At 43.8% G+C, this 21,130-nt stretch overlaps 1 protein-coding gene across 2 annotated transcripts in view; it reads left to right on the top strand.

Annotated features, from left to right (window-relative positions):
* Positions 1 to 21,130, top strand: part of FUT10 (fucosyltransferase 10) — a 101,341-nt gene that overhangs the window by 62,835 nt on the left and 17,376 nt on the right. For both annotated transcript variants that reach the window (XM_056116819.1, XM_056116820.1), the window contains one exon: positions 15,376 to 16,211. In XM_056116819.1, the coding sequence (XP_055972794.1) occupies positions 15,376 to 16,211 (836 nt within the window). The remainder of the gene's footprint in view (positions 1 to 15,375; positions 16,212 to 21,130) is intronic.

Genomic DNA, 21,130 nt, shown 5'->3' on the forward strand with positions numbered 1-21,130 from the left:
ATCATAGATGTACATTGGATTTTCCATTTCAACATGTTTTGGGTGGGAAACCTCCAACCCCATTACTGTTGCAATCCCCAACAGCCACACTTACATCCACAGCTACTGCCATATAAACATAGCCCAGCTTCACAGCTTCACGACTAATCTCAGAGGAGACCCTGGAGAGGCTGCTAAAACTCATGGGTGCACCAGTCTTCCTGCTGAAAACTCTGGGGCCCTCTCAGGAGGGGGCAGGCCGTGAGTTGTCCTAGTTCTACAGATTCTGGAGCTCCTGCAAGCACACAGTAGTGGAGTCTTGTAAATCCCATTATACTGATGGCCCCGTAGCAGCACACCACATCTGATGTGAAATAACATAGAAACCACGGTTTCTATCACGGTCCTCCTGTTGTTCATTGATTTTTGCTCAAGCGGGCCCAGTAACGTTGTGAGACTTGTTACTGTGTTTGGCATATTGAATACGTCACAGGTAGCTTACCAGGCTTTGCTGTGAGGGTGAGATACTCTTGGTAGCTTGCTGGGCTCTCTGAGAGGAGCAGAGGAATCGAACTTGGGTTGAACATGTTGTGTGCATGTAAGGCAAACACCCTACCCACTGTGCTATCGTTCCAGCCCTACATAGAAACCAACTAAAATCAACAATCAAAAGCAGAAGGCTCAGCTAGCAACAGTAAGCCCTCAATGACTTTTTTTTTTTGCTTTTTGGGTCACACCTGGCGATGCTCAGGGGTTACTCCTGACTCTGCACTCAGGAATTACTCCTGGCAGTGCTCCGGGACCATATGGGATGCTGGGAATCGAACCCGGATTGGCCATGTGCAAGTAAATGCCCTACCCGCTGTGCTATTGCTCCAGACCCATCCCTCAATGACTTTAATGATCCCATTGTGAGATAGAGAAAATTTCACAATTTTTTTAATTGAAATATTCATTTGGATAATTCCATTAGCCATTTTATTGTAACATGCAAGATAGAATAAATGATTTTGTGTCTACTAAAGGAGGGGGACCTTGTCTTTGCGGGTTCTGTGGGAAACGAGACAGTAGAGGAGGGAAGGTCATACTGGCGGTGGGATTGGTGCTGGAACATTGTGTGCCTGAAACAACTGTATATTATTAACAACTTCTTAAACCATGGTGTTTAAATAAATCACTTATAATCACTTGTCATCCCATTGTTTGTCGATTTGCTTGAGCGGGCACCAGTAAAATCTCCATTCGACCCTGTCGTGTGCTAATGTAGCCCAATGGTGTCTGCTCACTCTAGGAACACAAAGAGCATCAAACCGTTTGTTCAGGGTCTTGGTGAAGAAGTCCAATCATCTTATAGGTGGGTGGCCAGGTGTTCTTTTGACGTCCCATGGAACTCAGTTGGTAATGGCTCTTGTCCAGCGGTCGTCTCCAAATCGCATTACATGTCTGGCCCATCTGATTTTCGACACTTAGGCAAACGAGGCAGCATCCCTGATTCGATTGTGGATGGAGATTGGAACTCCGGATTCCTTCTCTCATTTGAGTGAAACGTGACACTCCCAGCATAGCTCTTTCAATTCCTCTTTGGTGATTCAAATATCGCTCTCGTCCTGTTTTTGTAGGGCCCAGGTTTCTGAGGCGTATGTTAGTGCAGGAAGAATGGTGGAGTCGAAAAGATGTGTCCAGAGCCAGAAGTTGTTCGTCCTCTTAACAACTTCTTCAACGCTCTTGCAGGCGTTCCACTCCACTCTCTTCCTCCTGCTCAGTTCTGGTGCCAAGTCATTTGTCATGTTGAGTTCTTGAACAAGATACACATAACTGCTGCATTTGGAGATGCTCGTTCTGTTGAGAGCAAATGGAACGTCAGGGACTAGTTCATTTTTCATGAACATTGTCCTGGTGAGATTCAGCTGCAGTCTGACCTTTCCACACTCATGGTCGTAGTTAGCCAGCATTTGGGCCTTGGCTAATGTTTGGTGTTATTAGAATGATGTCATCAGTGAAGCAAAGGTGGTGTAGTTGCTGACCATCTATCTTTACTCCTATTTCTTCCCATTCCAGTAGTCACATGACGTTCTCGAGGGTTGCACTGAAGAGTTTCCGTGAAATGGTATCACCCTGCTAAACCCCTCTCCTGACATGGATGATCACTTCCTTGATGAGATCAAGGTGAATGCTGAGATCCTGGTGGTGAATCCGTAAAACAGCTCATGGAGGATTCTGATATATTGAGTTTGAACGCTCTGCTTGGCTAGGGCTTTGATGACCTCGTCAGTCTCAACAGAATCAAAGGCCCTTATTAAATCCATGAATGTTAGACAGAGCAGCATCTTGAACTCTTGCGAAACCTCAATGAGCTTGGTTATCATGTGGATATGGTCGATCGTGCTGAATCCTTTTCAGAATCTGGCTTGCTCACATGGTTGTCCTTTGTCTAGTGTTCTTTCTGCCTATTCTATTTAGGATGACTTGAGTGAACAGCTTGTAGATGGTGGACAACAGGCAGATCGGGTGATATTTGCCAATGTCGTGGATGTCTCCCTTCTTGTACAACAGAATAGTCCTGCTGGTTTTCCATTGGGATGGAACCTTACATTTAGACAGGTAGCATGTTAAGGGTTGAGCCAGTGTCTTGACAAATACTGGTGCCAGATTCTTCAGGTATTCGGATCTGACCTTGTCTGGATCAGGTAGTGTTCATTTCTTTAATGACAAAATGGCTTTTCGGATTTCAGAAGAAGGAATGTTGGGAACGACATATTCATCCTGCAGAATTTTGTATGTGGGCAGGTGGACGTGGCTATCGAAGAGATCCGAGTAGAAGTCATAGATAATCTTCTCCATTGCCCTTCTGGAGGATGTGATAGATCCATCAGGACGTCGGAGGGAAGTCATCTTGGTCTTGTAGTTCGTGAAGTACAGGCGGGCATTGTGAATACATTTCCTGGCTTCTTCCACATCAATCAACACTGCTCGCTTCTCTCTTTGAGGTCTTCCTTTATCGCTTCTCTGCACAGCTTTTTGAGCTCAGATGTTAGCTGGTGATTACCTGAGGCTCGTGCCAAACCATGTCAGTAAATAAGCTTAAGAGTTTCCAAAGAGAGGCATCTGTTTGTGGCTTTCCCACTCTCAGCATTCCTCTTGCAGTCATGGAGGTGCTGAACCAGTTGATTGTATTTTTCATTGATGTCAATGATGGTACTTTCCCATGTTGCCTCAATAGTGCCAAAGAGCTCCCAGTTGGTGGTAATTCTGGGAGTTCTCTTCTTAAACTTTGCAGCCCTTTCTCCCCGCACTGTGAACTAGAATTTTGCACAAAGGTGATGGTAGTCTGATCCGGTTTGGAATTTTGGGACAACAGCGACATCAGTGAGGCAAAATCCTTGATTGAATATGATGTGGTCAATTTTGTTGTGGAACTGTCCACTGGGAAACTCCCATATCCAACATTTAGATTTGTCCTTCTGGAAGTGTGAGTTACCATGGATGGTCTTGGTCGACATGATGAACTCAGACAGTCTCTCACCCTGTTCGTTCCATTCTAGGCCATTTGGTCCTGATGTGGAGTTCTTTGGGCTACCTTCTCGGTCCTATCTTGGCATTAAAATCACCAACAATGATCTTATAGAGTGTGTGGTCTTCTTTATAGAACTTCTTCAGCTCTATGTAGAACTTCTCCATTTCTTTTCATTGTAGTTGAATTTTGGTGCGTAGATGATGGAAATAGAAACTGCCAGCAATGAGCCACATCTATTCAAGTGTAATTGTCCGATTCTTAGGCATTTGAATGAATCAATGCTCATGGCCAAGTTCATGTTGACAAGGATACCAACACCACTGACGCCTCTATTGTCGCATGTTCTGAGGAACAGTTCTTCTCCAGTGTCGAAAATGGCATGATGTGATCAATGCCTTCTCATCTCGGTCAGACCAATGATGTCATACTTGATCTTCTGCACTTGCACCATCAAGTGGATGGATGCTTCTGATGCCAGCATACGTGCATTGAAAGTACAGACAGTCATTTTAGTCCTTCTTCGGTTTGGCAGCCTAGTTCAGCCTTGAGATTTTATCAGCCTCTCCTTCCTCATCTTTCTTAATGCTGCCATATAGGGACCCTTTCAGGGTCAGGCGAATGAGGCCCATTGTTTTTACTATTTTTGGTATATTGAATATGCCATGGGTGCTCTACTGTGCAGGCGGGATATTCTCGGTAGCTTGCCGGGCTCTCTGAGAGGGATGGAGGCTTTTAGGGTGGCCTCTAATCGCCATTACAGGTGTTCCCATGGTTCACAAATGTGATGTGGTAATTATGGAAAATGCGTAGGATATGTCGTATGATGTGAAGTGGCCACAAGGTCCAGAAAGCGGCCTGGAGCATGGTGGTGGTTGGGTAGTGGAGGTCGGCTGATGAGGTATTTATCTGGCACTGGCAGGGTGGGTTTTATAGGTGTGATCCCTGAGTCGTTGGAGATTGGGGGAAGTAGGCAGAGGATTTTTCTTTCTGGGTCCAGTTGAGCCTGGAGTCCAAGGTTACAAAGTTCCGCATTACCTGGTTCTGTGGGATTTCACTCATGCATGAGGCTTAGCCGGAGCGTTCGGAAAGCGGCCTGGAGCGTAGCGGGGTGGTTGGGTAGTGGAGGTCGGCCCATGAGGTATTTATCTGGCAGCAGCAGGGTGGGTCTGATGGGTGTGATCCCTGAGTGTTTAAGTAAAATTAAAAAAAAATGAAATGGAAAGAAAAGACTATAAATCATGAATAACAAAAGGACCCCATAAAACTTTTTTAGTTAAAATATGTTAATTTACTTCAATTTAAAAATGGCCTTATTTGGTAGTGTGAATTATGTACCTAAATTTATTATCATTTTCATAAACTTTTTTTTTAGGCTCTGCTGTTGTATTGTGTTACTCTGGACATAATTGTATGTTTCTGCTCATTTCTGCTATTATATTTTTAGGTAGCTGAGAATAGAATTGCTATGTCAATGGATATATTAAAATGTTGGTATATATTGTCAAAATGAGCCTCAAATTTTGAATGCTTACAAATTTTTAAATAAGATGGGTAATGCATTTTTTCCAAGCTGAAACAGCAATTTGTGAATTTGCTCTATTTTAAATAAAATCACATATAATACTTTCTTATACATCTGATTTGTGTAGTACTTTTCAGAAAAACCCGACACATATTGATTTATTTTCTAGTTGTAATTTCATGGACTTTTTATGAGCTTAGAATTGTAATGCATTTTAATGTTTTCCCATATCTGATTGTTAAGATGTTTCCGTATAACAAACACTAAGGAAAGTGTGGTTAGCTTAGTCTAGTCAAGAAGTTACCTCTACCTAAAAGATAATTCATTCCAAAGCTCAGGAGTCTAGTTCTTTTTTTTTTTTTCCTTTTTGGGTCACACCTGGCAGTGCATCGGGGTTAGTCCTGGCTCTGCACTCAGGAATAACTCCTGGTGGTGCTCAGGGGACTATATGGGATGCTGGGAATCGAACCCGTGTCAGCCGCATGCAAGGCAAACGCCCTACCCGCTGTGCTATTGCTTCAGCCCCAGGAGTCTAGTTCTTGATAAATTCCTTAAACATCATTTTCTGCTCTTTTTTTATTTTGATTTTTATAAACTTGTTCACAATAATTTATTATATTTAATATTTGAGCACCAACCCCACCACCATTACACCTTCCCACCATCATATTTTGAATGTTTCCATCCCGAACCCCAAAGCCTGACCGCAAAGCAGACCTAAATTTATTTTGTGTTGTTAGCCATTAAAAATGATTCAAAAAGTTTCCTTAGAGGAAAGTGTGTGAAGATTGTTGTATTTGACCCTGGAGCCATTGAGTTATGGAAATTCCATCTGTCTTTCAATCTAGAAACTATTAAGTACACTAATTTGCTAATTGCTAATTGCAATTAGCAATTGCTAACAATTGCAAAAAGTTAATTGCAGGCACTTATTATAGGGAGGTAGCAACTGTGAGAGTTAGCTACAGCCCTGGAAGTTGTTATTTATGAAACAAATGATTTAATCTAGAGCAGGAGATGAGTACAGAGGTCTCTGTGATTTTAACTACAACTCAGGAGATCAACTATCGGTGTGATCTATGAACGATTGAGATCTACATGGGGCATGTTTCACTCATCAGATCTTAAACTTTAACATCTTTTTTACAGCAGTTTTTTTTATTTCTTATGACTTCATCATCAAATATTTATGCACCAAAACTTCATCTTTTTTTTTAACATTAATGTCAGGAAATGCAGTGGAAAAGATTAGTGATTTGTGATAAAACTTAGTATGTGTTCAAGTACAGTTTTATTGGAGACCTTAGCTTTGACCTCATTATTCATTGCAACTACCTGGTCATCTCCATTATGTGTATCATAATTACCAACTCGGAGAGAATTCACGAGACAGAATGTGCTTTTTGTTTGAAGTAATTTGATGGTTTCTTTCTGAAAGGATGTATCATTTCCTGATTTTATATTTTTGCTACTTAAACAGGAGACTTGCATTCTGTTTGCCTCTCGAATCTCACCAGGACCAAAAGTAATAAGAATAGCTTTTCTCTGAGAGGAATAGGAAACTGGACTGGGGATACTGGATATTGAATAATTCCAGAAAATCATTACCACCCTGAACCGTGTAAACAGAGGGGAAAATTGCACTCCCCATGGTGTGGGTTGACTGGTCTCTAAAACTCTGCTCTTTGGGGGTTGAGCAGAAACCCATGAGCTGGTGGGTGCTTGTGACTCACGGGCAGTCATCATGACTGGCATGAATGATGTCTCCACTGCTCTTGATATGATTCATGTTCCTAGTGCTGCCGTTCTCTCCCACATGACAAATCTTTTGGAAAAGGTATCTTCTCTATCTCCCACTTCTAGGTCTCCTTTTGGAGCTCCCATGGCAAACAGGTTGACTAGATAACCCGAGTAGGGAGGTTTGCAGTCTCATCAAGGGGAAAATGGAGCTGAGAAGTTAACAAGTGCATTCTCCTCTTAGAGAAAAAGGTTTGCTGTGATGGTGGGGAACCCGAGGTTAGCTCACAGGACTGTGAACTCGGACAAATCCGTGATTATAACAGTAATACCTGGTGTTTAAAATCCTAGAGGAAGGCATGCTTTGTAGGGGTTCACATATGTATCTGGGAAAAAAATGAACTTCCATTACAGAAAAAGTCTCTGCTTTAAACACTCTGCCTTCATAAAGGATTTATGAAAATTCGAATCCATTTTGGTGGAAATTATTTTGAAAAAGAAGAAAGCTCAAATATTCTATATGTGTGTCTTATTTTTCATGGGGATATGGAATCAGTATGCTTCTAGTGTGAAGATAATGATTGTTACGAGCAATTTTATCTGGTTGCACATAGTGTTGGTCCGACATGTGAAAGTTTAGACAACCTGTGCCTGACCACAGAGCAAGTTGGGCTCTGGGAGAGCTTGGGCAGCAGCTTCTTTGCGTGCTCTGTGTAGTAGTTAACACTTTTCTCAGGCTTAAACTTGGTTCCCTGAAGTCATGAATGACTTGAACGACTTCATATCAAGGATTATCCTACTCCAATTCTATGTACTTGAGATCTATTTTGGACAGGAAAAAGAAAAAGGAGAACGATGCTCAAAGATTCATTTCATTTCATTTCATCATCCTGTTAATCGTCGATTGCCTCGAGCAGGCCCCAGTAACGTCTCTTTCATCCTAGCTCTGAGATTATATTCACGGCTCTTTAGGAGAATGAGACCCATCATTGTTACTGGTATTCGGCATATTTGGTACGCCAAGGGGAGTTTGCCAGACTCTGCCCTGTGGGCAGGCTACATTCGATAGCCTGCAAGTTTGTCCAAAGTAGGAATGAGATAATAAAATGTCATAAAGAAAAGATTTGATAAGATGACGCGCGGCCGCGAATGCGATCGCGCGGTTCCGGGATCTGGATTTTATAGTCTCTGAGTCTTGGCCGCTGATGGGATTACACGGCGCCAGGGGGCCAGGTGGTGGGTGTGACCCCCGCCTACTGGAATTTGGAGGATCTGGGTGGAAGATGCTCGACTCCAATTCGAGTAGGCTTGGAGGTCTCGGCCCCGGAACCCGCGTGGCTTTGTCCCTCTGCCAGTACCTTCATGTGTGCGGAGAGTGGTCTCAGCATGGTGGTGGCTGGTCCTGGAGGTCTTCGGCTGCCAGAGCCCCGGTCGGGGCGGGGAGGAAAGCTCGACCCGCTCCCCTCCAAGGGGTCCCGGCGAGGGACACCCAGGCGCGGGGGCAAAAGACTGCACTGTTCTCGTCCGGGATCTGGATTTTATAGTCTCTGAGTCTTGGCCGCTGATGGGATTACACGGCGCCAGGGGGCCAGGTGGTGGGTGTGACCCCCGCCTACTGGAATTTGGAGGATCTGGGTGGAAGATGCTCGACTCCAATTCGAGTAGGCTTGGAGGTCTCGGCCCCGGAACCCGCGTGGCTTTGTCCCTCTGCCAGTACCTTCATGTGTGCGGAGAGTGGTCTCAGCATGGTGGTGGCTGGTCCTGGAGGTCTTCGGCTGCCGGAGCCCCGGTCGGGGCGGGGAGGAAAGCTCGACCCGCTCCCCTCCAAGGGGTCCCGGCGAGGGACACCCAGGCGCGGGGGCAAAAGACTGCACTGTTCTCGTCCGGGATCTGAATTTTATAGTCTCTGAGTCTTGGCCGCTGATGGGATTACACAGCGCCAGGAGGCCAGGTTATTGGATTATCCTACTCCAATTCTATGTACTTGAGATCTATTTTGGACAGGAAAAAGAAAAGGGAGAACGATGCTCAAAGATAGAGCACCTAATTTGCTCTACAGGGAACAACTAAGTTACTTACTATACAGGGAGCACCTAATTTACTATACAGAGATCTAATGAACGTGGCAGTGATATCAGTAGAGGAAAGGAGAACTGGGTTTGGGGGATATGACTTGCTTAGTCTGACCTTGGTCATTTGTGCTATGGGCTATGCAAAGTGGGTATAAGAAATTACCCAAAAGATACAGCAGATCTTGTTTAGTTCAGAGCATGAATTCCAACTGCCAAATAACTGTGTCTGGGGAGAAAGTCTGGGAGTTTAAATTTGGGCAGAGGAAACCATAGACTCAACCAAGAGAGACCTATTCTGGACTTCTGTCAACCATACCCCTTCACACAGGGTAGGAGTTCTCAGGTCGAGACTCACCATGACCACCTAACTCACATATCTAGCACCCTACTTCAACTCCATATTTCCAAGTACCAGGGTCCAAGATCTCCATGTCACAAAAGCCTGGAGTCCACTTTTAGTACCTGCACTAGTTCTTTTCCCACTCATGTTTATGTCCCAAGGGCAAATGGGGCAACTACAGCTCGCCCTTGGACTTGAAAGTCTATCAGGGCAAGACTTGCCAAGAGGTGGACCGAAAAAACAAAGATTGCTTCGGAAATTTGCTAGCAATTGCAAATTAGATCATGTTCAGGCTACTGTTTGAAGAGAGACTTCAGTGTAGAACTGAGCTCAAGCCCCATATCACAAAGATAGCAGGGATTTTAAGCCAGCAAGCAGCGTGGAAAGCTAGTGGGATGGAAAATTACTAAGAGGATATCAAGCAAAAGTATGTTTCTTGCTAAACTGTCCCAACAAGTTTCTTGGCAAATTCAGGCGGTGTGTGGGGAATTTGGTGAGGGGGAATGGAGAGTTCCCCCCACAATGGACATAGCAGAATTTTTGCCTTAAACAGGCCAAATGCAGAGCTTCAGGTGTGGCCAAGGATTCGTGAGAGGAGGCTCCAGTGCAACCTGATTTAATTGATTCTCCTGTCAGGGAGAGAGTCCTTACTAGGAATGCACTTGAACTTGAAAGTGCAATCAAGTTGAGGTATCCATGCCCACATCCTTGTGGTCTTCATAATGTGGGACACATCCAGGGGAGAAAGGGAAAGAAAAAAAATTCAATTTCCACTGAATTCCATCTTGGAAACTCTGAGGAATCAGAGTCTCGTTTCAACTTGGCCAAGTCGCTTAAATTTAAGATTAGGGAAGCTGGTGGTAGAAGGGATGTAGAGGTTGTTGGCACTAAGCACAGGGGAAACCAGGAGAGAGCATACACAGGCACTTCAGGATGAGCCTGGGTAGTGGACGGGGTGTGATTTCCTTCCCCAAGGGAAAGAGAAAATGGATGTTTCTCCGTGGTGGCCTTGAGTGAATTGAAAAGGAAAGAGTTTGGGATTAGGTGAAGGTGAAATAGCAAACAAGGGAGAATTCTGTGCCTTCTCTTTTCAAAATCCCCTGGAAAATTGGCAGAAAACACTGTTAATTTTGAATATATGTTGACGTTTTGGCTGTGAACTATTGCTTTGTACATATTTTTAAAAACATGCCTGTATATATGTTAAGGTAGGATAATAAAACACTTGACAGTTTATTAGGTTGATTTATGGCTTTTTAATATTTAGACATATGGCAGACGGGACTCTATTTGTACTCTGGCCCCAGGCTCCGTTAGAACGGGAACTGCAAGGTTATTGACTGACCTACAGTACAGGCTTAATAAAGTGACCTGAGAAATTTCCATGTTCAGAGTATAATGGAAAGATGCCTAATTGGATATGCACATGAGAGAGAGGGAGGAGAGGGAGAGAGAAAGAGAGAGAAAGAAAGGAGAGAAAGATGAGAGAGAAAGAGAGAGAACAGTGGTATGTATTATTGAGAGCAGGCTGCATGACATGGAACATGGAATTGGTTCAGAGACAGGTGAAGGAACTCAAGAGAAATGAAAGAAGAAGAGTAGAAGAGTTCAGAATATGGAAGACAGGAAAGAAGCATCAGTTCTCTCTGTTGGGTTAATTTTCATGGGACCACATTTTATGGGACACAGAATTTTGGGGTTGAGTTTCTTTCCAATGTGTCTTATTCTGGTTTTTGTGCCCACCTGGTGGTGCTCAGGGCCTTCCTCCTGTGCGCAGGAGTCACACCTGGTGCTGTGTGACCAGGGGCCTTTGTGTGTTGCTGGGGATCTACCTACATGAAAAGCCTTAGCCTCTGTATAATCCCCAGACCCATAGAGGGTCTTTTTAAAACAGAGAGACCACACTAGGTGGATGCAGTTCTCTTCTCCAAATTAGAGCTTGTTGTTATCCCAAGCTAGTTGTGTTTAATTCTGGATAATAGTTTTGTGGGTGTGTTTGGGAGTGCTCAAGATAGGTTACTCAAGAGAGAATCAATCTTGTGGTGTGGTCAGCCACCCCTGGTCCTTTTTTCATGAGCCAGTTTGAAAATTCTGCTCTCCTCGGGGACTTCTGTTCCCAGATAAATGACTCAAACTTTAGGGTAGAGTGGGTTAATAATGCGTGTTGCCTTCTGTTTTCAGATTTGGGATAATAAAAGAAGATATAACCCTGCAGAAAGAAAGGGGCATAGAACACGCCCCATAAAGTATTACTGCTTCTACTCATTTGCTATTTCAAATTCAGCCTCCAGAGCGAAAAATTTGGCATCATTTGCCTGCATTCATTTTTATATCAGCTTGCAGTTTCTTTAGTGTTTTGTCAGCTCTTATTTAAAGAAAGTATTAAGGGGTCAGATGATGGTACAGTGGGTAGGGTGTTCGCCTTGCCCAACGCTGACCCCATTTTAGCCCCCCTCATTCCATGTGGTCCCCTGAGCGCTGCCACGAGTAATTCCTGAGTGCAGAGCCAGGAGTAACCTCTGAGCATTGCCAGGTGTGACCCAAAAAACCTAAATAAATAAATAAAAATACAAAGGAAGGAATAAATTTGTCAGTATTCTGCAATCACAGAGTAATCCAGAGAAATGGAAGCTTGAATCTGAAGTTGCTCCTTTTGATAACCAGTAAAGCGTTGCATGAAACTAGCGAAACTATCACACATTCGTCACGTTTGTATGGATTTATCAGAGGTTAATTGATTTTCATTGCTTTAGAGACTTCAGCTGCCATGCTTGCTATGGTGAGCATTGCTTGATTGGGGGAGGATAAATAACTCAATTATTTTCCGAGTCACACACAGTCAATACCTTTCAGAAGTCGCTCGATATTGCCACTTATCTTCTAGCCCGTAACCCCCTCAGTGATGTATTTAGGTCTGCTGTGTTTCTAATGTCAGTTTTCATGAATGTTTATGATCTGAAACTCAAGACCAGGGCCAAAGGACATCGGAGGGGCTGGAGAGATACCTCAGTAGGCCAATGCTTTCCAAGGAGCAGGCCTGAGTTCTATCCCCAGCACTGCATGGTTCCCAAGCATAGAGCAGAGAGCACTCACAGAGACTACTGGCCCCAGATTGAAATCTAGTTTCTCCCAAAGGTCTTACAGAGAATCCAGACCTTTGTCTGGTAGAAACTTTACATGTTCCCACTCAGGTTTCTGGGTTCCAGTTTTCATCATTGACTCTGAGACTAGCTTAGAGTCTTCCTGAGTGGCTTCCACATCGATGTGAAAATGCCTTTCTTCTCAAATTGTCTTCTTTTTTTTATGTCCAGAGTTACTCTGTTAACCTTTGCCAACCATCCAACTCTCTATGACATTACATTTAAGCATGTGGATGAGTATCTTTTTTTTTTTTTTTTTTTTGGATACTCAGCAGTGCTGGGGTGTTGCTCGCAATGGTGCTCTCGAGGGATTGTTCTGTGCAGGGTTTGCAGATGGATATTCTTTTTGATGCTGGAGGTCAAATACAACAGGTGCCAAGTAAACAAATTCCCATTTTGAGATGTTGGTCTTTCATTCCTCATCTCTGGAAATAGAAACCTAATAGCCAAGACAGATCTTCCTTCAGCATTTTTTTTTTCTGTGCTCATTATGTGTCCTCCACCATAATCTTATTTGGTCTTTAATTGTTTAAAAGCCTTTCTTGATTAATTGATTTCTCATTGATGTACTGTTGGCATCAAAGAGTAATATTGGAGAGAGTGTGCACTGGCATTAAATATTTAATTTTTATGATTTCTGCTGGAGAATGTTTTATTCTGTTACAGGAATTTATTTGGTGTTTGTTTGTTTGTTTTTCCCCCAGTGGATACTGGAAGATGATTTTTTTTTTGTCATTTCCTTACATTCAAAAAACAATTGGGTCACAAAATAAGAATGTTAGAAATTCTCTATGCTGAATTGTGATATTGTCTTAATTTTTTTTAAATCAGAAAATAAGTTCTTCCTGATTGTATCTTCGTCCACAGCGTCAGGAAACACTTGCTGACCACATCGTTCTCTTCTCTCTGCACATGATCATGTTTCAAAGGTTTCCCAATTAATCCCAGGGAAGCTAGAATCACTCATAATTATAATCCTATTATGCCTTCTCTATTACTTGATGTGCTTGTTAATTCCTGTGCGTCCTATAGTGGTCTGTGACATAGTGCTGTTATCAGCTCTTTTGTCTTTAAAAGCCTCTTGTCTACCATTTTGACTAAGATTGATTAACTGCACTTTGTTGAAATCGATCATTTTGGATTTGAAAAAATCTATCCTGTATATCTGTTCCTGCTACTTTTGCATGGTTTTATTCCTTCCCCCTCCCTCCTGTTAATCAATCTGTCAAGCTGGTGATTTCCCTTTTTGGCTTACTCACTCTTTTTTTTTTCTTTTTGGGTCACACCTGGCAATGCATGGGGTTACTCCTGGTTCTGCACTCAGGAATCACCCCTGGCGGTGCTCAGGGGACCATATGGGATGCTGGGAATTGAACCCGGGTTGGCCATGTGCAAGGCAAATGCCCTACCCACTGTGTTAATGCTCCAGCCCCTCACTCTTTTTTTTTAAGAATTATTTTTTGCAAAGCACAGTAGAAATGACATCTGTACCCATATGTTCATTGCAGCACTGTTCACAATAGCCAAAATCTGGAAACAACCCAAGTGCCCTAGAAAAGACGACTGGTTAAAGAAACTTTGGTACATCTACACAATGGAATACTATGCAGCTGTCAGGAGAGATGAAGTCATGAACTTTGCTTATAAATAGATAGACATGGAGAGTACCATGCTAAGTAAAATGAGTCATAAAGAGAGGGACAGACATAGAAGGACTGCACTCGGTAGTGGAGTATAAAATAGCATAACATGAGGCTGACTCCTAAGGGCAGTAGATACACGGGACAGATAGATTGCTCCATAGCTGGAAGCCTGCCTCATGAGCAAAGGGGAGAAGGCAGCTGGAATAGAGAAGGGATCGCTAAGAAAAAGATGGCTGGAGGAATTGGTCGGGATGGGATATGTGTGCAGAAAGTAAATAAAGGACCAAACATGATAACCTCTCAGGGTCTGTATTGCAAACCATAATGCCCAAAAGTAGAGAGAGATTTTGGGGAATCATGTCTGCCATGGAGGCAGGGGGAGGGTGGGGATAGGGGGGGTACACCAGGGATATTGGTGGTGGGGAATGTGCACTGGTGGAGGGATGAGTGTTTGATCATTGTGTGATTGTAACCCAAACGTGAAAGCTTGTGACTATCTCACAGTTATCTAATGAAATTTAAAAAAAAAGAATTATTTTTTGCTTTATTTTGGTTTGGGGTCACAACTAGTGGTGCTCATACTCCTGGTTCTGTGCTTAGAGATTACTCCTGGTGGGGCTCAGGTGACCATATGAAGTGCCAGGGATTGAACCCAAGTCTATGACTTGCAAGGCAGACACCCTATCTGCTGTACTGTCTGTCTGGCCCTGAGCTGTCTTTTTATTTCTTCTGCCTCCTCCTCAGTAGCACTTTTAGAAAAAAAAAAACAATTTCAGGGGACAGAATACTAAATTCTCCCTTCAGAACTGACTCTACTCCTCCCATTTCCCTTTCTATAAAATGTAAAAGATCCCTTCACATTGTGAGTACTCTCAGTGTTAGAGTGTGGAGTCGACCACCCCTCAAGGAGAGAGAACAGAGCCGATAATGCAAATCCCATAGCGAAGTTTATTGCTCCAGCTAGCTGGGGTCCAATATCCGCCCAGTGCAGTGGGCTTCAACAAGGACCCTGAGCACTAGGTTCAGCAAATTCTTATACTTTCATTTTGGCAAGTCAGCATTACTCAGCAATTTTCTATTACCTACAGAGTACACATCAATTTTGTTGTTCTGGCCCACAACATCCAGCCCACCTCCCTAACAGTACATTCCGGAGACCTAATCTCATTCCGGAGATGTAATCTCTGACAGAAGCACTTGGTTTTTCTGCTTTTCTTGTTCCTGGAAGTGTCGTAAGTCATTCAGAGCCTGTCATGGCAATTCTCTGGCTAAGTGGGGTGTAAGTCTTACGATTGTCGGCCCTTTGCAGACGCTGTCATCTGCTTCTTATTTTCAGTCTCTCACTCTGGGTGCGAATCTTAGCAGGTGAATCCAAATGGAGAACCCTCACTCTTTGGTTCCTACTAATGATATACTTTCTTCTCCTAGGTACTGATTTCAACATTGAGAGTCTACCTCTGCCTCGGAAAGCCCATCACGATTGGGCCCTTTTTCACGAGGAGTCTCCAAAAAACAACTACAAGCTCTTTCACAAGCCAGTCATCACCTTGTTCAACTACACAGCCACCTTCAGCCGGCATTCCCACCTGCCACTGACCACCCAGTATCTGGAGAGCATAGAAGTCCTAAAATCACTCCGATACCTCGTCCCTCTGCCATCCAAAAATAATCTTCGAAAAAAGCTTGCTCCTCTGGTATACGTACAGTCAGACTGTGACCCACCCTCTGATAGGGACAGCTATGTTCGAGAGCTGATGGCCTACATTGAAGTTGATTCCTACGGAGAGTGCCTACGCAACAAAGACCTCCCTCCGTCGCTGAAGAGTCCTGCATCCATGGACGCTGATGCCTTCTATAAGATCATCGCTCAGTACAAGTTCATCCTTGCTTTTGAGAATGCCATCTGTGATGACTACATCACTGAGAAGTTCTGGAGGCCTCTGAAGCTGGGGGTCGTCCCCGTGTACTACGGCTCCCCAAGCATCACAGACTGGCTTCCCAGTAACAAAAGCGCGATTCTTGTTTCGGAATTTTCTCACCCGAAATACCTGGCAGATTTTATCAAGCAACTGGATTACGATGACAAGCAGTACGAGGCCTACATAGAGTGGAAGCTAAAGGGTGAGATCTCTAACCCAAGACTCCTCAAGGCCCTCCGGGAACGGACCTGGGGAGTGCAAGATGTGCATCAGGACAATTACATCGATGCGTTTGAGTGTATGGTGTGCAGCAAAGTGTGGGATAACATCAGGCTGCAAGAGAAGGTAAGTGAATTGAGTTGGTCTTTAGCTGGCCACGTGATCTTCTGCCTTTCTGCATCCTTCTCCTGCAGCTGCCTCTTCAGTTCTACCAGAGAGTCCACGCCCTGCATAAAGGTTATATATATAAGATCACGGTCCTCCTGTTGTTCATCGATTTGCTCGAGCGGGCCCAGTAACGTCTCCATCATGAGACTTGTTGTTACTGTGTTTGGCATATGGAATACGTAATGGGGAGCTTGCCAGGCTCTGCCGTGCGGGTGAGATACTCTCGGTAGCTTGCCGGGCTCTCTGAGAGGGGCGGAGGAATCGAACTTGGGTCGGCCATGTTGGCTGCTTGTAAGGCAAATGCCCTACCGCTGTGCTATCATTCCAGCCCAAAGGTTTTATATATATATATATATATATATATATATATATATCACTTAATCACTTAATCCCCGTTATTCATCGATTTATTCGAGCGGGTGCCAGTAACATCTCCATTCATCCCGGTTGCGTGCTAGCGTAGCCCAATGGTATCTGTTCGTTTTGGGAACATGTAGAGCCTCAAACCGATCATTTAGGGTCTTGACGAAGAAGTCTGACCATCTTATAGGTGGGCGTCCACGTGATCTTTTGATGTCTCGTGGAATCCAATCAGTAATGGCTCTAGTCCAGCGGTTGTCTGTAAACCTCATTACATGTCCAGCCCATCTGATTTTTGATGTCTTGGCAAATGAGACAGCGTCCCTGATTCTTGAGCGTTGACGAAGATCAGAACTCCGGATTCTATCTCTCATTTGAGTGAATCGTGATATTCCAAGCATAGTTCTTTCGATTTCTCTTTGAGAGACCCGAATAGCGTTCTCATCCTGTTTTCGTAGGGTCCAGGTCTCTGAGGCATATGTTAATGCAGGAAGAATAGTGGAATCAAAGAGATGTGCTCGTAGCTGGAGGTTCTTTGTCCTTTTAGTTATTTCTTCAATGCTCTTGAAGGCATTCCAAGCCGCTCTCTTCCTCCTGCGTAACTCAGGTGCCAGGTCATTCATCATGTTGATTTCTCGACCTAAGTATATATAACTGTTGCATTCGGAGATGGTGGTTCCGTTGAGAGCGAATGGAGCGTCAGGAACAAGGCTGTTTCTCATAAACATTGTCTTCGTAAGATTCAGCTGTAGTCCGACCTTTCCACACTCACGGTCAAAGTCCGCAAGCATTTGTGCAGCTTGGCTGATGTTTGGTGTTATTAGAACGATGTCATCAGCAAAGCGGAGGTGGTGTAGTTGCCGACCATCTATCTTCACTCCCATGTTTTCCCATTCTAGTCGTCGCATGATGTTCTCGAGGGTGGCACTGAAGAGTTTTGGTGAAATGGTATCACCCTGCCGAACCCCTCTCTTGATATGGATGATTACTTCTTTGTAGAATAGTGAGATCTTGGTAGTGAATCCGCAATAGAGCTCACGAAGGATCCTGATGTATTGAGTTTGTACGCCCTGATTGGCTAGGGCTTCCATGACCGCTCTCTGAGAGGGGCAGAGGAATTGAACTCGGGTCGGTCATGTTGGCCGCGTGTAAGGCGAACGCCCTACCACTGTGCTATCGCTCCAGCCCCTATGTAGGAGTACTGCTATTTATTTAGTCACTGATTAGGCTGATTGAATTGGGCATGAGCTCCACCTTCCTTTTTTTCCTGTTTTTATAATTTTATTTATTGAATCACTGTGAGAGCAGTTACAAAGCTTTTGGGTTTAAGTCTCAGTCATACAATGAAACACTACTACCTTCACAAGTGCCCATTCTCCACCACCAAAAACCCCAGTATGCCCCCATCCCACACCCTCCCCCTACCTGTGGGTCAGATAATTTCCATATTACTCTCTCTCTCTCTCTCTCTCTCTCTCCTTTGATTACATTTAATATTTTGACACAAGACCCACCATTATTATTTGGGATTTTACCCCAACACTCAGATCTGCCGAAAAGGCAACAGTAGACAATTTGTTTTCTATTGCTGGTTATGAATAACATATGATGTCGTGTGGCTGCAGTAGTGGCTGCGTGATTTAGGAATTGCAAAATTTAAACAATTAAATCTGGAGGAATTTCTGCCCAAACCTGCTGGGTTCTGAGATTTGTTCCTGAGTCTCTGGGATCATGGTCGTTAAGCAGCTTGATCAGGAGCAAGAAAGGCCGTTTGTGCGTGGCGACTCAGGGTCTTGTTGGGATGGGGAGGAAAGGGCCGGCTCCATCCCCATCCTGTGAAGTCCCATGTGTTTCATTACTGAGGGCCCAAACCTGACTGTCCAGTGGCCTCTGGAAGATGGCAGCCACCGAGCCGCCTAGGGGGAGCAGACCGAGGGACAGCACCCTCTCCCCCCTGCGGTGGCCTGGCGACAGTAACCTACGCAGGTTCTGGATGCATTTCTGCCAAAAGCCGCTGGATTTTGAGATTTGCTTCTGAGTGTCTGGGATCATGGCCATTAAGCAGCTTGATCAGGAGTCAGAGAGGCCATTTATGGGCGGCGACTTGGTATCTTGTTGGGATGTGGAGGAAAGGGCTGGCTCCATCTCCATCCAATGAGTCCCCACGTGTCTCGTCACTGCAGGTCCAAACCTGACTGTACAATGGCCTCTGGAGGCTGATGGCCACTGGGCTGTCAGGGGGAACAGGCCAAACCATGAACCCTACTCCCACCTGGGGTGGTCCGGTGCTGGTAACCTACTGCAGGGACCGGATGCATTTCTGCCAAAAGCCACTGGGTTTCAGTATTTGTTTCTGAGTCTCTGGGATCATGGCCGTTAAACAGTTCGATTAGGAACCAGAGAGGCCATGCCTCCAATTATATAGCTGAGCCGGAGGTGGTTTGTGGGTATTTCTCCCACATACCTAACTTTTGGTCATTTACTTTCTTGGTAAACTTTGCCCCAAATTTTTGGGGTCTGGCCAAAGGCACAGCAGCAATTTTAGGATATCTGGAAGTCTGAAGGCATGATCAGGCTCTTGATGACTCGCCTCACAGGTACAATTAGACCTGCTGACAGCACCATACCCCCAGGCACATCATTTCTGTTTATTATTTAAATGTTTATTTTGGCTAGTATATTAATTTCAGTTTAGACATATAACTGTGTGTGGAATTATGTTGGTATATTGTGTCTATAATGCATAAGGATTTCATGCACCAATTTGTGCATGCTTAGATACAATTTAACATTATTTCTCTAATTTTAATTACACTTGTTTATAAGTGCTTTGTAACCACTTTTCTCATAAAGTCATTTATTTTAAGCTGAGTATCTTGGTCAGCAACAGGAACACTAAATATTACATCATTTCTCTTAGAGCACTTCCTGGCTCCTGATGACTTCTTGTATGACTTGATTTATAGGCCACATCACAGCAGAAACCGAAGTACACACACTGTTGCAAAAATAGATAAGAAGAGTCGTAGAGACCACATTAATTGCCTGTGCCATATCAATTATTTTTTTTCTCAAGATATATCAAGGTAGAACACAGAATCTCTGAGGATGATCATTTGCCTGGGCTGTGTGTCATGATGTTTTCTAGACAGCGAGGAAACTCGTGGAAAAATGAAAGAACCATGCAAACTCTATTTCTGTATCTCACAGGAGTCCTTGGATTATTCATAAGGACTATAAAAGAGGGTGTCATCCCTGGTAAATCATTTTTTGAAAGATAAGATAAAAAATATATAATCCTGCATTTCCAATAATACCATAACCATGGTATTTCAGAGTGCTTGAAGTTGGTAAAATTGAATGCTCTTCTCTTGGGAGTCTTTAAGGGAACTTAGATGGAATGGGCTCTTCTTCATGTTCTCTTATTCTTTCCAGAAAAGTGGTCAGCAAAGAGGATTAAAATACTTGCCTTGCATTTCAATGAACTTGTTACGATTCTCAAAAGCTAATGTGCTCATATTGAAAAACAGAACAGAACATGCTATGAAAGTAAATCCAAGGGGCTGGAGCGATAGCACAGCGGGTAGGGCGCTTGCCTTGCACGCAGCCAACATGGCCGACACAGGTTTGATTCCCAGCACCCCATATGGTCCCCTGAGCACTGCCAGGAGCAATTCCTGAGTGCATGAGCCAGGAGTAACCCCTGAGCATCGCCGGGTGTGACCCAAAAAGCAAAAAACAAAAAAAAAAAAAAGAAAGTAAATCCAAGAGTTTAGACCATTTGTTTTCATTTGCATTTATTTTACAAGATTTGTTATAGCTCTTATATGGCATGCCTTAAGTAAGCTACTTAAGTGTAAATTTCCTCAATCTGTTTCTTTTCAGAATGTCCAAAAAAATCTAATTTCTTCTCTGACTCCCTTTTCTTTTACAGTTGGTATAATTTAAATTGTTGTATTTGGATGTGGAAAATACTATCAGTATTTCAAATACATTCCCTTCTCTCTACTCTATTTCTCGTCTTCTTTTCCTCTCTTAAACTCATGACATAACTATTGCTGGGCAGACAATATTGTCACAAACTTAGTGGCTTGAAACAACATGCATTTGTGGGTCAGGATTCTGGCCTTGGCTTAGATGGAACCCGTGGAAGACCGCAACCAAAGGGTCAGGATAAAATTCTCACATGGAGGCTCAAATGGGGTCAGGTCTACATCTAAACTCACACAGTTGTCGGCAGATTTAGTTCTTTGCTGGAAGATTCAGTTCTTGAAGTTGAAGCACTATGGCCTTTATATTTTTTTGCTAGCTAGAGGCTAGAAGCTGTGCCTGATTCTTAGAGACCACCCCAGATTTTGTGTCCTGTGAACTTCCCCAGTATGACTGCTTTTATCCTTCAGAAAAGAAAGGGAAAGAGAGAGATTCCAGTGGGCCACAGAGCCACTGTTTTCGATATATGTAATAATGTAAACCTAATCACACATATCTTCTTGTCTTTGCCAAGTTCTATTGCTTAG

Source organism: Sorex fumeus, unplaced genomic scaffold, assembly GCF_029834395.1.
Source record: "Sorex fumeus unplaced genomic scaffold, SorFum_2.1 ptg000033l, whole genome shotgun sequence".
Classification (NCBI taxonomy): Eukaryota; Metazoa; Chordata; class Mammalia; order Eulipotyphla; family Soricidae; genus Sorex; species Sorex fumeus.